The sequence below is a fragment of the Ruditapes philippinarum genome, unplaced genomic scaffold (assembly GCF_026571515.1).
Source record: "Ruditapes philippinarum isolate M1 unplaced genomic scaffold, ASM2657151v2 ctg1756_1_1_1_1, whole genome shotgun sequence".
Lineage (NCBI taxonomy): Eukaryota > Metazoa > Mollusca > Bivalvia > Venerida > Veneridae > Ruditapes > Ruditapes philippinarum.
Window position 1 is genome coordinate 27,025 of NW_026866698.1, and position 13,111 is coordinate 40,135.

At 34.3% G+C, this 13,111-nt stretch overlaps 1 protein-coding gene across 1 annotated transcript; it reads right to left on the reverse strand.

Moving 5' to 3' along the window:
- Positions 1-3,775: 3,775 nt before the first annotated feature.
- Positions 3,776-7,630, reverse strand: LOC132733368 (nose resistant to fluoxetine protein 6-like). The gene has a single exon (XM_060720011.1). It carries the CDS (start codon positions 7,491-7,493, stop codon positions 5,181-5,183), a length of 2,313 nt encoding a protein of 770 aa, XP_060575994.1. The 5' UTR covers positions 7,494-7,630; the 3' UTR covers positions 3,776-5,180.
- Between the last annotated feature and the right edge of the window lie 5,481 nt (positions 7,631-13,111).

Here is a 13,111-nt window from a genome sequence, read left to right on the forward strand (position 1 = left end):
GCACTGCCCAGGGTCTCCGAGATTACTTTCTACGGGACATCTCGCTCTGCATTTTATATTGAGGACCAGAACGTCGTCTTAAAATGTACTGAATTTAAAATATAAAAACAACTTATTGTAGTCTATATGGTACTTTTGTGGTACCTGTAACTTTATTTACGACTGATAAACCAAACATAAAAACCACTTTAATGGTCAAATAATGCTCTTTAATATGAATAATATAAATAAGTTCTGTATTAAAGTCTAATAGGTATAAAGCATTCAACAATTTGAATTATACTTTAATAAAAGGAGGAAGGTTATAAATGATGTTGCTGTTGCTGTATATTGCAAGGTGTTTATAAATTTATTTGTTGCTTCTTAACTGTTAAAAAGAATAGACAAGAAACATCAATATGCTATAATTCGTTGCATTCAAACGAGATTACCAGATCGGTACGTGAAATTCTAAAATTTTTATCTTTGCCAACAGTGGGAAGTAAATCTGTTTGGCATAGTTTTTTTGTGAGGTTATCTATACGTACTTTGTTACGTTAATCATTTTTATTTGCGTATAAAAAAAATCTTGTATAAAATCACAGTGAGTTTGAAACCGATTTTTGGAAAGAGTAATTTACTTACTAATCATCGCCTAATTAGACTATGATTAAAACTTCATGTGTTCTCCAGTATTTTATAACTAATTGATGCAAAAACATTCGTGAAAATGAAAACTCGTCTTTATGTTTATCTTTAATGAAAAATAGAAAAAAAAACATTTTTTGCTTTGTCGATTATATCTTTATGATAGTAACCAATATTTATTCTAACCCTATTTTTGTTCTATATGATCAAGTGCCAGTTAATTGTACGTCCTTGAAAAGACATCTTTAATTTCCAAACATATTTCGTTACTGTTAAACCTGTATTAAAGACCACTCCCGAATAACTGACGAAAAGGGCCGAAAAAAGATGCGAATACGAGGGTTGTTCAAAAAGTAATAGGACTGCAGCTCTACTGCTCACATTTTTTAATTTACGTACACAATTTTACAAGAGACAATTATCGGAACATGTTCTCTATATACAGTAAAAAAGTCAATCCAAAATGTTTACAAATAAGATTTCTGTGAAATTTCCAAATGACAAGGGGTAAGAAACCCGGCGCACGCTAACAATACAATAAATGACGTTCTTGACGTCGTTAAATAAATACAAAATGTAACCAGCGTCATTCTTTCTAAAAGTATTGTCGCTAGTGCTCTAGGTGTCTGAATCATGTTACTATGACCAGGCTTCACATGTGGAGACGAAGAAAGGAAGAACGCGATCACAAATTCGTTCCGCTCCAAAAAACAAATAATATTAAAACATGGCTGATAGCCAGCCATTCTCTGCTTTTTCATATATTTTGAGTAATCTTGAATCTCAACAGGCATGGACTTAAATGTTAATGCAAAGGCGATTCATATTATTCATTTACACATGTTATCGTACCTTGTAAAACAATTTGATTTTAACCAGTTAAATAACAATATGTATTAATTGAAAAGTATCTTTTTCTACTTAGCACAGTATATCAGGTATATCAGGTATTTAAACAAAATTGGCGGAAATACTAATAATTATTACTGTTAATCATTATTATATTAATTTATTGAAAACACGTATTTCTAGTTAAATACGATAAAATAGTGTTTAAAACAAATGTCTCATATTTAATCCTTTGGTCAGAACTAAATAAGTAGACTTATGCAGACATAACAAATGCCTGATAGTTCGCGACTCGGTTACCGTCGATCCTTTTGTAGCGCTTTTGCAATTGACGTCACTAACGTCCCGTAAATGTTCCGCTTTCATCCTCGCCCTTTCCTGTTTGTGATCTTGTATTCGCCGTTTTTGAATTGCTTGCACCAGCTAAAATCTAGTGTTCTAATGGCAGGATGATTGTCCTTTGTTAATTAAATCATTTTGTATATATCTGAATGAGAATAGCTAATGTGTTGACAATATTTAACGATCGCATGAATTTACAGTTTTTTAACAAATGTCATATTTTTACATTTAACGTGATGACCACTGCTGTTTAAAACTAAATAACTAAGCCATTTTATATTCGAATGACGTCAAACTTAAACATAATGTCACATAATTATAACTAAATGTGTTGATGGAATATATAGACATACAGAGAATAAATTATAAATAAATTCGAAGTACAACGTAGGTTCAATAACTATTTTGATGTGTTGCGCCGGATGCGTGTTACCATGGTTATTCAATATAACAGAAAACACGCGTTTAGCAAAAGAATATTATAAACTTATGCTTAAATTGTAGAGAACATTTTACGATCGCTGTACATATGAAATTTTTCTTAATTGAATGAAATATGAATATGCAAGACTCTTAATCCTATTACTTTTTGAACAACCCTCGTAGAAGCGTCATGATACACATTCTGACCCGACGTTCTATACATGTATACAATGTGTATAAACAATAGCGAAACATGTCCTATAAATATTGAGTCACGACTTTGAAAAGTTTCCTCAACATACTTTATACAGAGAGATACTTTGTACCAGGAATGACAAAATATTACGCATAAGCAGTTTGTCCAACGTGAAATTTTGAATTCTTAAACTTGTAGAAATGTTTATTAATTTTTTACTCTTTAACGTTGTGATAAATAGAACTTTAATTGGTACATTATCAGTAATGGACCATTTACATATTACATTATATTCTTTTAATTTTTTATTGTTTATTTAAGTCAATCCCGGTACAAAGTACTCAAAAACAAGGATGGCTGCCACTCAAGTGAGATTCTTAATTACAGAACTATTTTCTATGTTTAGTAAATAATGGCCGGGTTATTTTGTTTTCAACCAAAAATAGTTTCATCCTAGACTTATGCTGTATTGCTTGATGATGGGCCAAATAAGGCTCACATTCCCGGTAGATAGCACCAAGGCGATGAGTAAGAAATATGCAGAAGTCTGAGCAATTGCATAGCATTTTTACCCTAACCGCGGTCAAATATTGTGATTATGCGATAACGAAAACGGAATAGTATGATGGTGAAACACAATGGTACGCAGCAAAATACGCGTAGATATGTGCAACTCGCAGGGCACGTGTATTTAACCGAATTGTTCCCGTGGAGGTTGTGTCTATATCAATGTTTTTAAAAATAAATGTATAAATGTCAGAATCCCCGCTATTCTCTGTCGGTGGGTAACATCTCTAATACATGTATTTGGTTATTTGACATTACTGATATGAAAAAGGAAGTTATCTTACACTTAAGACTTGTCAGATAAAAAAATTATTGCTTTACTGATAAAACTGGAAGTGTAATCAATTGATTAAATTAGTATATTACACAGGGCAGCTTGTTTAGATAATATCCTATACCGTGTATTGAAGTTACGTTTACATTTAAAAGTTAAAATTCTTCCAATAATGACTTGCCGACCTAATTTTATTTACGGAATTTTACTAATTATATTTTCATAAAATGTACTTAATGTTGCTTTAAATACCATCGGGCTAACTTTCAGGGCCACTCAGTCTTATAAAAGCGGCCTTTTATTGTAACATTTAAATCTTAACATTTTTCTTCGCATTTTTAATCGCACCAACTGTTTAAAGGTCAAGCGTGCTGCGTATGGAACCATCACAGACTTGACTTTAAAATAGATATACATGTATATAACTGAATAGATTTCTCACATGCAAGAAATCAACATTTTTTTAAACGAAAAATAATGAAAATTAAACATCATAGACAACGGTATTTTTATTATCTTGAATAATTAAGTATTGTAATATAAAAAAGATATCCACACAAAAAAAATCTACAAGAAAAGTCAAGTTGTTTTAGATCTTTATAAAATATATTGTAAATGCAAGTATAATTAAGTTCACTATAATCACAATCGTTTTACTATGTCATTTCTAGACATCTGATAATTATATCTTACATGTCGATAATCACATCTTACATGTCGATAATCACTTCTTACATGTCGACAATCACTTCTTACATGTCGATAATCACATCTTACATGTTGATAATCACATCTTACATGTCGATAATCACATCTTACACGTCGATAATCACATAGATATTACATGTCGACAATCACATCTTACATGTCGACAATCACATCTTACATGTCGATAATCACTTCTTACACGTCGATAATCACATCTTACACGTCGATAATCACATCTTACATATCTATAATCACATCTTACACGTCGATAATCACATCTTACATGTCGATAATCACTTCTTACACGTCGATAATCACATCTTACACGTCGATAATCACATAGATATTACATGTCGACAATCACATCTTACATGTCAATAATCACATCTTACATGTCGATAATCACTTCTTACATGTCGACAATCACAACTTACATGTCGACAATCACAATTTACATGTCTATAATCACATCTTACATGTCAATTATCACATCTTGCATGTTGATAATCACATCTTACACGCCGATAATTACATCTTACATATATGTCTACATCAAGTTATTTCCGAAAATCTTTCGCAAAAAAAGTTAATTGTACTTCTTGTCATTTATACAGATAGCAAAAAACATAATTAAACAAAGAGAAAATAACATTATCAAAATATAATGAAATCATAAAAATAAAAGATCAAACAAAATAAGTACAAATGTATATTATAATATTTATATCTATATAAGTGTGTGTTATGGGGATCATAGAAACAAAAATCAACAACTTCGTAACAATTTAAATAGATCAATGCTTATTTTTTAACAATCACTTCTAGCTGAAATAATGACAAAGATAAACCTCTAACCCCAACCCACCAAAAAAACAGCACACAGATCTATTACAAATAAAGATTTTATTCCCCGACAGATCTTGCTATACAAACATTGTTCATGCAAATTTTATAAGTCTGTGTGGCAGTGTAACTCAAGAGGCATTTTCCGTAACAAGGTCACCTTTACTTAACAATCAAAGTACTTATCAAGAATACATGTATATTATAAGCATTTAGAGAAAACTCAGAAAAGGTAAGATTTCTTCATACGTGTATATAAAACTATTATCCAATGAAAAAGTGACGTTACAAACGTGCAGTCTTATCATATTAGATCAATTCAAAACAGAGACTTTAGATGAAAGGCGCGACTCAAGAGCCACGATTGAAACGGGTTCTTATTTTCCCAAGAAGCTGCCCACAAGGTGCAGCAATGCAAGTATTTGCAAATGTACCTATCGGCTGTAGTAATAGTTTCTCCAGCTGTATCATAGGTGCCTCGACCAACATCGAGACCGAGAAGGCCACCACATAAGAGACAACTAAATGTGAAATAAATAAGTACACCATCGTCATGTCAGAGAAATGTAAAGGTTGTCGCATATTGAAGTAGTATGTGTACATAATAATTGGGTGCACAAGGTAAGCTGCGTAGGTCAGACGCCCAAGTGGTGCCCAAACCTGCCATGAAAGGATATCCTTCACGGGTCCACCATTACCAGAAACACAAGCAATTACGACCCAAGCTAAACACATGCCCCAAGCTGTTCTTCCGAGAGAATTGTAAAATATACTTTGTACTAAGGTCATGTGTGTACCAGTGTGACGGTTATAATAAAACTGGCCATAAATGACAGCTAATCCAGTTGCTATAGCAACACACCAACCAAACAATGCTGTAATCTTAGGGAGTCGTATGCGATTGTTGTTAATAGAAAGCACGTATCCTGTTAGCATACCGACAAGATAAACAGAATATCTTGCATACGGTCTGCCATAAAGTGGACCGTTTTCACCCCATGGATCATCTTTGTGCTTTGTTGCAGCCCCATTGGCGCCTCCGTATATGCCATAGTACCATACCAAAATGCCTCTTACTACAACGCCAACAAAAATGAGAGAAATAGTCAAAATGACACCAAGGTGTTTTACTCTTCCTTTGTAAGACAATGCCAAAATTACGATTGGTCCAAAAACTATATAAAACTGCATGTCATTTGCGAGGTACCAACTCCACCCAACACATGTTGTGGCTAGATTTCCATAATTGGGGTACATGTTATTTATGTAGAGAAGGTTTGTCCACCAGTAAGTTTTGCAAACATCAAATGTATTCTGATAATTTCCTGCTTCAAGGAAGAACAGCAGCGGGCCTGATATTGTGCTGCTAAATACATAGGCATAGTAGAACAATACAAAGGCATAGAGAGGCGTCAGACGCCAGTATCTGTGGATGAAATAGTAAGGCCAACTTAATTTACCTTTCTCTTTGATTTCCTTTAACGCCAAATAAGCAACGAGAAGACCACTGAGAAAAAAGAAACTGTCCACTGAGTAAGTACCATTCATAATTGGCTGGAAAGAAAATCTTTGAATAAGTTTCTCAGCTTCAGCAATATTGTCGAGAACAGCAAATATAAAAGCATATGTGTGCCCCAGAATAACCCACCACATGCTCAATACCCGGATACCATTCAAGCAAGCCAATGGCCCAACTGCTGTTGCAGTCCCAAACAATTTCTTCCCATTACTTAATACTGAGAACACCCGGCAAACCTTTAATAGTTTTCGCTTTGTTTGAGGACATCTGCCTTCTTGGATACTGTGAGAGAAGAGTTCACTATTCAGAAGTCCTGTCCTATCATCATCATGACTATCGTCGAAAGCAGAGTCGTCTTTGACAAGAGTTTCCATTTCCTTATCTGATAAAGAACACAGGTAGTCAACCAAAGTTGACACAAATACAATGAAGCATAATAATCCAATTATAACAAGCATGACAATGGCGTCTTTGCCTAGATCCTTTGGCCCATCGGATATACTTTCATAAACGGTAATATCCTGTTTGATAGGAAAAACTGGAGCAATTTCTTTTTTAATGAATGCAATCAGTTGATTTAACAACGTTACCACGTCAGTCTTGTTACAGGAGCTAGGTAAGCATACACCGACAACTAAAGGAAATGTATTCATCAGCACGGGTTTTCCATTGATGACTATTCCAGCAGAGAAGTATTTTCCACCGAATGATTTGTTAGTGTTTGGATTACGAAGCCGGTCAATATCGTAGCATTCCTGGTAGTCCCCCACCCAATTCCATTTTCCTTGTAGAATCCCCTGCGGTATTTTAGCAGTAGCATCGATATATTTATAGAATGAAGTTGTCACAAGCGAATCGTTAGTATTTGATCTTAAAAATGTGATGTCAGACTGGCAATGTCCAGTCACTTCAGTTAAAGTAGGGTCAATTTCAAACTGTTCCATTTTAAGCAAACTTAAGGAACTGTATTTCCCATGAGCATATTTTAGGAAATCTTCAAACAGTAATGTTTCATTTGTGTTCTCTTTTGATATGTACACAGGTAATCCAATGTTTCGTAAATCAATATTGACAGTCTGTTCTGCAAAGCAGGAAACAGAAAAAATCGCCAAAAGAACACAGTTATTCACACTGAACACGACCATTTTGCCTACGTTCGTATTTCTTGGCCGCTTCTATCTGAATAAGTACCACTATGTCCCTATACTTGTTATGACTAAGTTTCACACGGCAATGAAGTTATGTCCTTCAAACGAATGTCCTACTTTTAAACCTTTTTTTAAAATGCCCAAAATTTTTTTTCCTAATTTCCAATTTTATTGGCCCCCCCAAACCAAATAAACAAAACCTAAATTTATTTTTTCAATTACAAAAATACATTTCTAAAGATTTTAGTATTTGGCTATTTTGTGTTCATTAACTTTTTTTAATGCAAAATGAATCAATAAATTTCCCTTTTTAATTTTCCCTTTAAATTTTATTTAATTTCTCATTTAAAATAGATTTGTGTAATATTTGTTAAATTATCCCCGAGTTGGGAAATTAAACCCCCCCCGGGCCGGGGTTTACCAAACGTTTTACGAATGTTGGGTTTAAACCCCAAAACGTTCCCGTTCCCCCTAAAATACATCTTTTGGGAACATTTGTTTTCGTGCCCAAAATTAAAATTTATAAGTAGAAGAGGTTCTGTGTAAATGATTTTAACACGAGTTATGCCTTTATTTCTACAAAAAGTCTTCATTATCTAGTTTAGTAGTTAGCAACTGCTTAGGTATTTATTCGCCCCACTGACACTTCGCCATTCAGGGAAATTTCGAACCAGATTATTACAAGGAACCTTATTACAAACATAATTCAAGAAATTTTTTATAAACAGCAGTCCAAAATTAAGCTGTTTCAACTATTAACAAAAATTGAAATGTTTAGATTTGTTTGAATGAAGTTACAGATTTTTGCACTTTCTGCTTTTTTCACCGCAGAAACTTTTAACGATAAGTGGAAAATTGCGGCGGACATGATATATTCAGTCACAGTGGCAAATCACTGAGGACTAGTTTAACAAATCCCAGCAATCCCAGGTGATAATCACAGATTTGCCGTGACAAATATTGCATGTTCACATACATACAGCGATTATCTCACCCCTGCCCCGAGCCGCACTAGAAGTGACCACTCCAAGAAGTTCCATCTACCATCCACATCTACATCGTACTACAAGAACTCTCTTCTTCCCTTGTACAGCCACAACGTGGAACAGCCTACCTGCCTCCGTTGCAGAGGCCCCTGACTTGGTATCCTTCAAGCAGGGGCTATCAGCCCTCACATTCTAATACGCCTTAGGGGCCCAGCTACAAGTACCCACTAGTGATATCCAAGGCTGTGCCGGCCGCGGCCACCGTAACCGGAGAGATTTGGGTTAAAAAGGCGAAATGAAGCTGGCCAGACTTTTTGTCTATATCTATTCCTTTTGACCTATCCAACCTCTTCTAACTTTCTATCATTTCTTGTATATTTCTTTTTCTTGACAGTAGCACCACCCGTCGTGTTATAATCAAGTGTGATTGCACCAACGTACGATGTAGATGTACATACATCAGTGGTTTTTTTTTTCACTTTTGGGGGAAGGGGGTCGATGCCCTTTGGATGGGGGCAAATGCAATTGGAGGGAAATTTTATTTCTTCACAAATGAGGAGAAACGGAAAATAATCTAGTGCATACTGAAATATACCACTTGCAGGCAAATTCTGGCTGCCATATGGGGGAAAATTTTGGCTTTGAGAGGGGAAAAAACATACAATTTTTAGGGGAGAATTGGACTGAATTTCACCGAATATTTTGGTGAAAAAAACACCGTACATGTACATTTATACTATCATAAATTATTCCCCATGTTTTAGTGTTTAAGAAAATAAAAAGTCATTCATAAGGTAGATTTTCAACTTAAAAAAATTCTCTCAAGCTGTAAGTGAGTCACAAATGTCTTTTAAATGTGATTAAATTTTCATGATATTCAATAAAATCTTCTTTTAGGAACACAAGTATGCATATTCATTATTGTTTTAGGTTATTTAATTTAAAAATTCCTTACGGCTAGACTCAACAATGCGTATTAGGCTCGTCGTACATGATTTGCATACTACTAGAGCTTTGGGCAAGCAATACGGGCCCATACAGCTAGCTACTGCATAATTTAAAAAAATATCATTTAGACATTACACATGTGTCCGACATAAAAAATAATAAGTCTGTATGTGTATTATTTTGGACTTCCTGAACATGTGCTCATTTACTTACATTATATTAAAGCAGCATGCCTCCAGGTTTATGCTAATGTTCACGAAAATTTGAAAATGTATTTGAAAGTAAAATGCTGTGAAAAGACCGAAGAAAATAATTCACACATTGCAAAAAGCACTTACAATCCACGTAAATTACCAAAAAGGAGGTCAAAGTATACATAAATACCTCTTACTACGTTAGTAACGCAGTAGAATTATAGTGATTGATACTGCAAAATCATTCATAAATCGCACATAACATGTGAATAATTAATTAAATATTGAATCTTTTTACTTTTCTTTATACCTTAATACATTTTTCTAAAGATTGAATTTCTTGAAATATTTCGGCTCATCTGGAGGCGTGCAGCTTTAAGCACCACCTATAAACATGATTGATTGACCTAAATTATTTTTTTTGATTATTGATTAAAACTTTGATAAATAACTCGGGTACTTAAATAGTCCAGATGGTTCTAACAGCTTATACAAGTTCAATAATTCATTGAGTGTACATCCTATTCATTATCAAAAATTTATGGAAATAATAAGTACACTACTGCTATAGCCAAGGGCACCACCCTGCAATGTATATTACTACATTGTATGTAGGTCTAATCTATGTAGTTACATGTAAGGCCAAATAAAAAAATGTCTGGTTCAGGAAACAAAAATTGGGAGGTTAGGGATTTTCATTTTTTTTTTTTTTTTAGCTCACCTGTCACAGGGTGAGCTTTTGTGATCGCTTTTCGTCCGGCGTCCGTCCATCCGTAAACTTTTACTTTAAATGACATCTCCTCGTAAACCACTAAGCCAATTTCATCCAAACTTCACAGGAATGTTCCTTTGGTGGTCACCTTTAAAAATTGTTCAAAGAATTTAATTCCATGCAGAACTCTGGTTACCATGGCAACGAAAGAAAAAACTTTAAATATCTTCTTTTAGAAAACCCAAAGAGCTAGAGCTTAGATATTTGGCATGGAACATCTTCTAGTGAGTGTCTACCAAGTTTGTTCAAATAACAGCCCTGGGGTCAAAATTGGCCCCGCCCCAGGGGTCAATGATTTTCCCTATATGCATATAGTAAAAACTTAAAAAATCTTCTTTTAGGGAACCCAACGAGCTAGAGCTAAGATATTTAGCATGAAACATCTTCTAATGAGTGTCTACCAAGTTTGTTCAAATGAAAGCCCTAGGGTCAAAATTGGCCCCGCCCCAGGGGGTCATTGATTTTCCCTATATGCATATAGTAAAAACTTAAAAATCTTCTTTTAAAGAACTCAAAGAGCTAGAGCTAAAATATTTAGTATGAAACATGTTCTAATGGGTGTCTTCAAAGTTTGTTAAAATAAAAGCCCTGGGGTCAAAATTGGCCCGCCCCAGGGGTCATTGATTTTCCTTATATGTGTATAGCAAAAACTTAAAAAACTTCTTTGAAAAAACCCAAATAGCAAGAGTTTAGATATTAAGCATGAAATATCTTCTAGTGAGTGTCTACAAAGTTTGTTCAAATAAAAGCCCTGGGGTCAAAATTGGCCCCGCCCCGGGGGTCATTGATTTTCCTAATACATGTGTATGTGTATAGCAAAAACTTAAAAAAAAACTTAAAAAATCTTCTTTGAAAAAAACCCAAATAGCAAGAGTTTAGATATTAAGCATGAAACATATTCTAGTAACTGTTTACAAAGTTTTTTCAACTTTTGGCCCTGGGGTCAAAAATGGCCCCGCCCCAGAGGTGTCATTGTTTTTTTAATTGTATGTGTATAGTAAAAACTTAAGAAATCTTCTTTTAAAAAACCCAATGAGCTAGAGGTAAGATGTTTAACATGAAACATCTTCTTGTGGGTGTCTTCCAAGTTTGTTCAAATAAAAGCCCTTGGGTTAAAATTGGCTCTGGCGGGGGGGGGGGGGGGTTTGCAGAGGTCATTGTTTTTCATTATGTGTGTAGTAAAAACTTAACATCATGAAACATCTTGTAAATGGGTGTCTTCCAAGTTTGTTTAAATAAAAGCCCTGGGGTTTAAACTGGCCCTGCTCCGGGGGCTGATATACAGGTGAGCGACCTCAGGGCCATCATGGCCCTCTTGTTTTTAAATGTCTTATTTTCCATTTTCCGATGTGTTGCTTGCAAAACATACTTAAACAGAGATTGTAATCAATCAATGCAAACACCATTTTGTAACTTCCAGCATAGTGTGTTTCACTGCAGTCTTAATATGAATGGTATTGGTAAAGAAATATATTAAAATGATCCCTGTCAACAAGTTAAGAACAGTTTAGCATCTTTTCGCTTGAAGCAGCTCTCGTAAATGAAACACTTTTATCAAACAAATGCCCTAAAACATGTTTCTTCACCTTCCAAAATGTTGCCCCTTGGATGGCCGTTGACATCTCACACTTGACGTCGTATAATACTTATATGATAAGTTTTTTGAGATTGGCCAAACATTAAGTTGACTAAAATAATGCATGTACATAAAAGTTTATTAAGTAACTCATATCAAATATTTGAAACAATGAAAGCAAAATTCATTGCTTTTTCATATTCAAAAATATTGAAGCTTATTAAACTTTTCGTACCCAAAAAATTTCGTAGCGAAAATCAATAAAAAGGTTAAGGTAGGCAGTTAAAAAATAGGGTAGGTCGGGTTCCCTGAACCAGACATATTCAGTGTTTCTGCCAGAGCGCGTTTTTGCGTTTTTGGCGCATTATTTTTTGGCCATGACGCAATGAAATTTAGTTAGTGCGTATTTTGTGACGCAAGAATTTCACCGTCGCTGATTTCAACATGAGTCAGATATACAGACTATAAACCGTCAATTCAGTATAAAAATGTACGGAATGTTTACCGTGGGCTCCACTATAATTTTAATGAGAAATGAAATTTACCGGGTCCGTGGTCCGGCATTTAGCCAATTTCAACTAGTTAATAAACGCTTGCATTTATACGATACTGCATATATTGAAAGCGCCCAGACAAAATTATTTATTTTGTTGTCGTCATATTCCTCGAACGAATTAACTGTCTGTGGAAAATGCCGTCTGCTCCAAAATAACGGAGATTGACTAATTTCTTTACGAAAAATACACAAAATATAGTTGTCCATGACCAAAAAGAAGTATCGTATAAAAAAATGTTGACGATGACCCTAATTCCCCGAAAGAAAAACAATCCATTATAAAATATAAAATGGTGCAATTTTGTTGATGAATAAATTGACAAAAAAAAATTAAAATAACTATTAAAAATATAACACAAAAACAAGTATTTAACAATATTTTTATTCACAGATAGTTGAACTACATGATGGTACATAAATGTTCTCTGGCAAGAAGTAAAGTGCCCTAGAAAATGAAACTTGTTACCTGTTGTTTTTTTACATTTTTGTTATATTTATTGGCATGACCCTTATGAATTTGAAATGACCCCTAAAATATCATACAGGGGGTCATAAAAGACCCTCAGAAAATCAGAGCTGGCAG

Excerpts from the sequence above, each read along its gene's own strand:
- LOC132733368 (XM_060720011.1), bottom strand. The coding sequence starts at position 7,493 with ATGGTCGTGTTCAGTGTGAATAACTGTGTTCTTTTGGCGATTTTTTCT.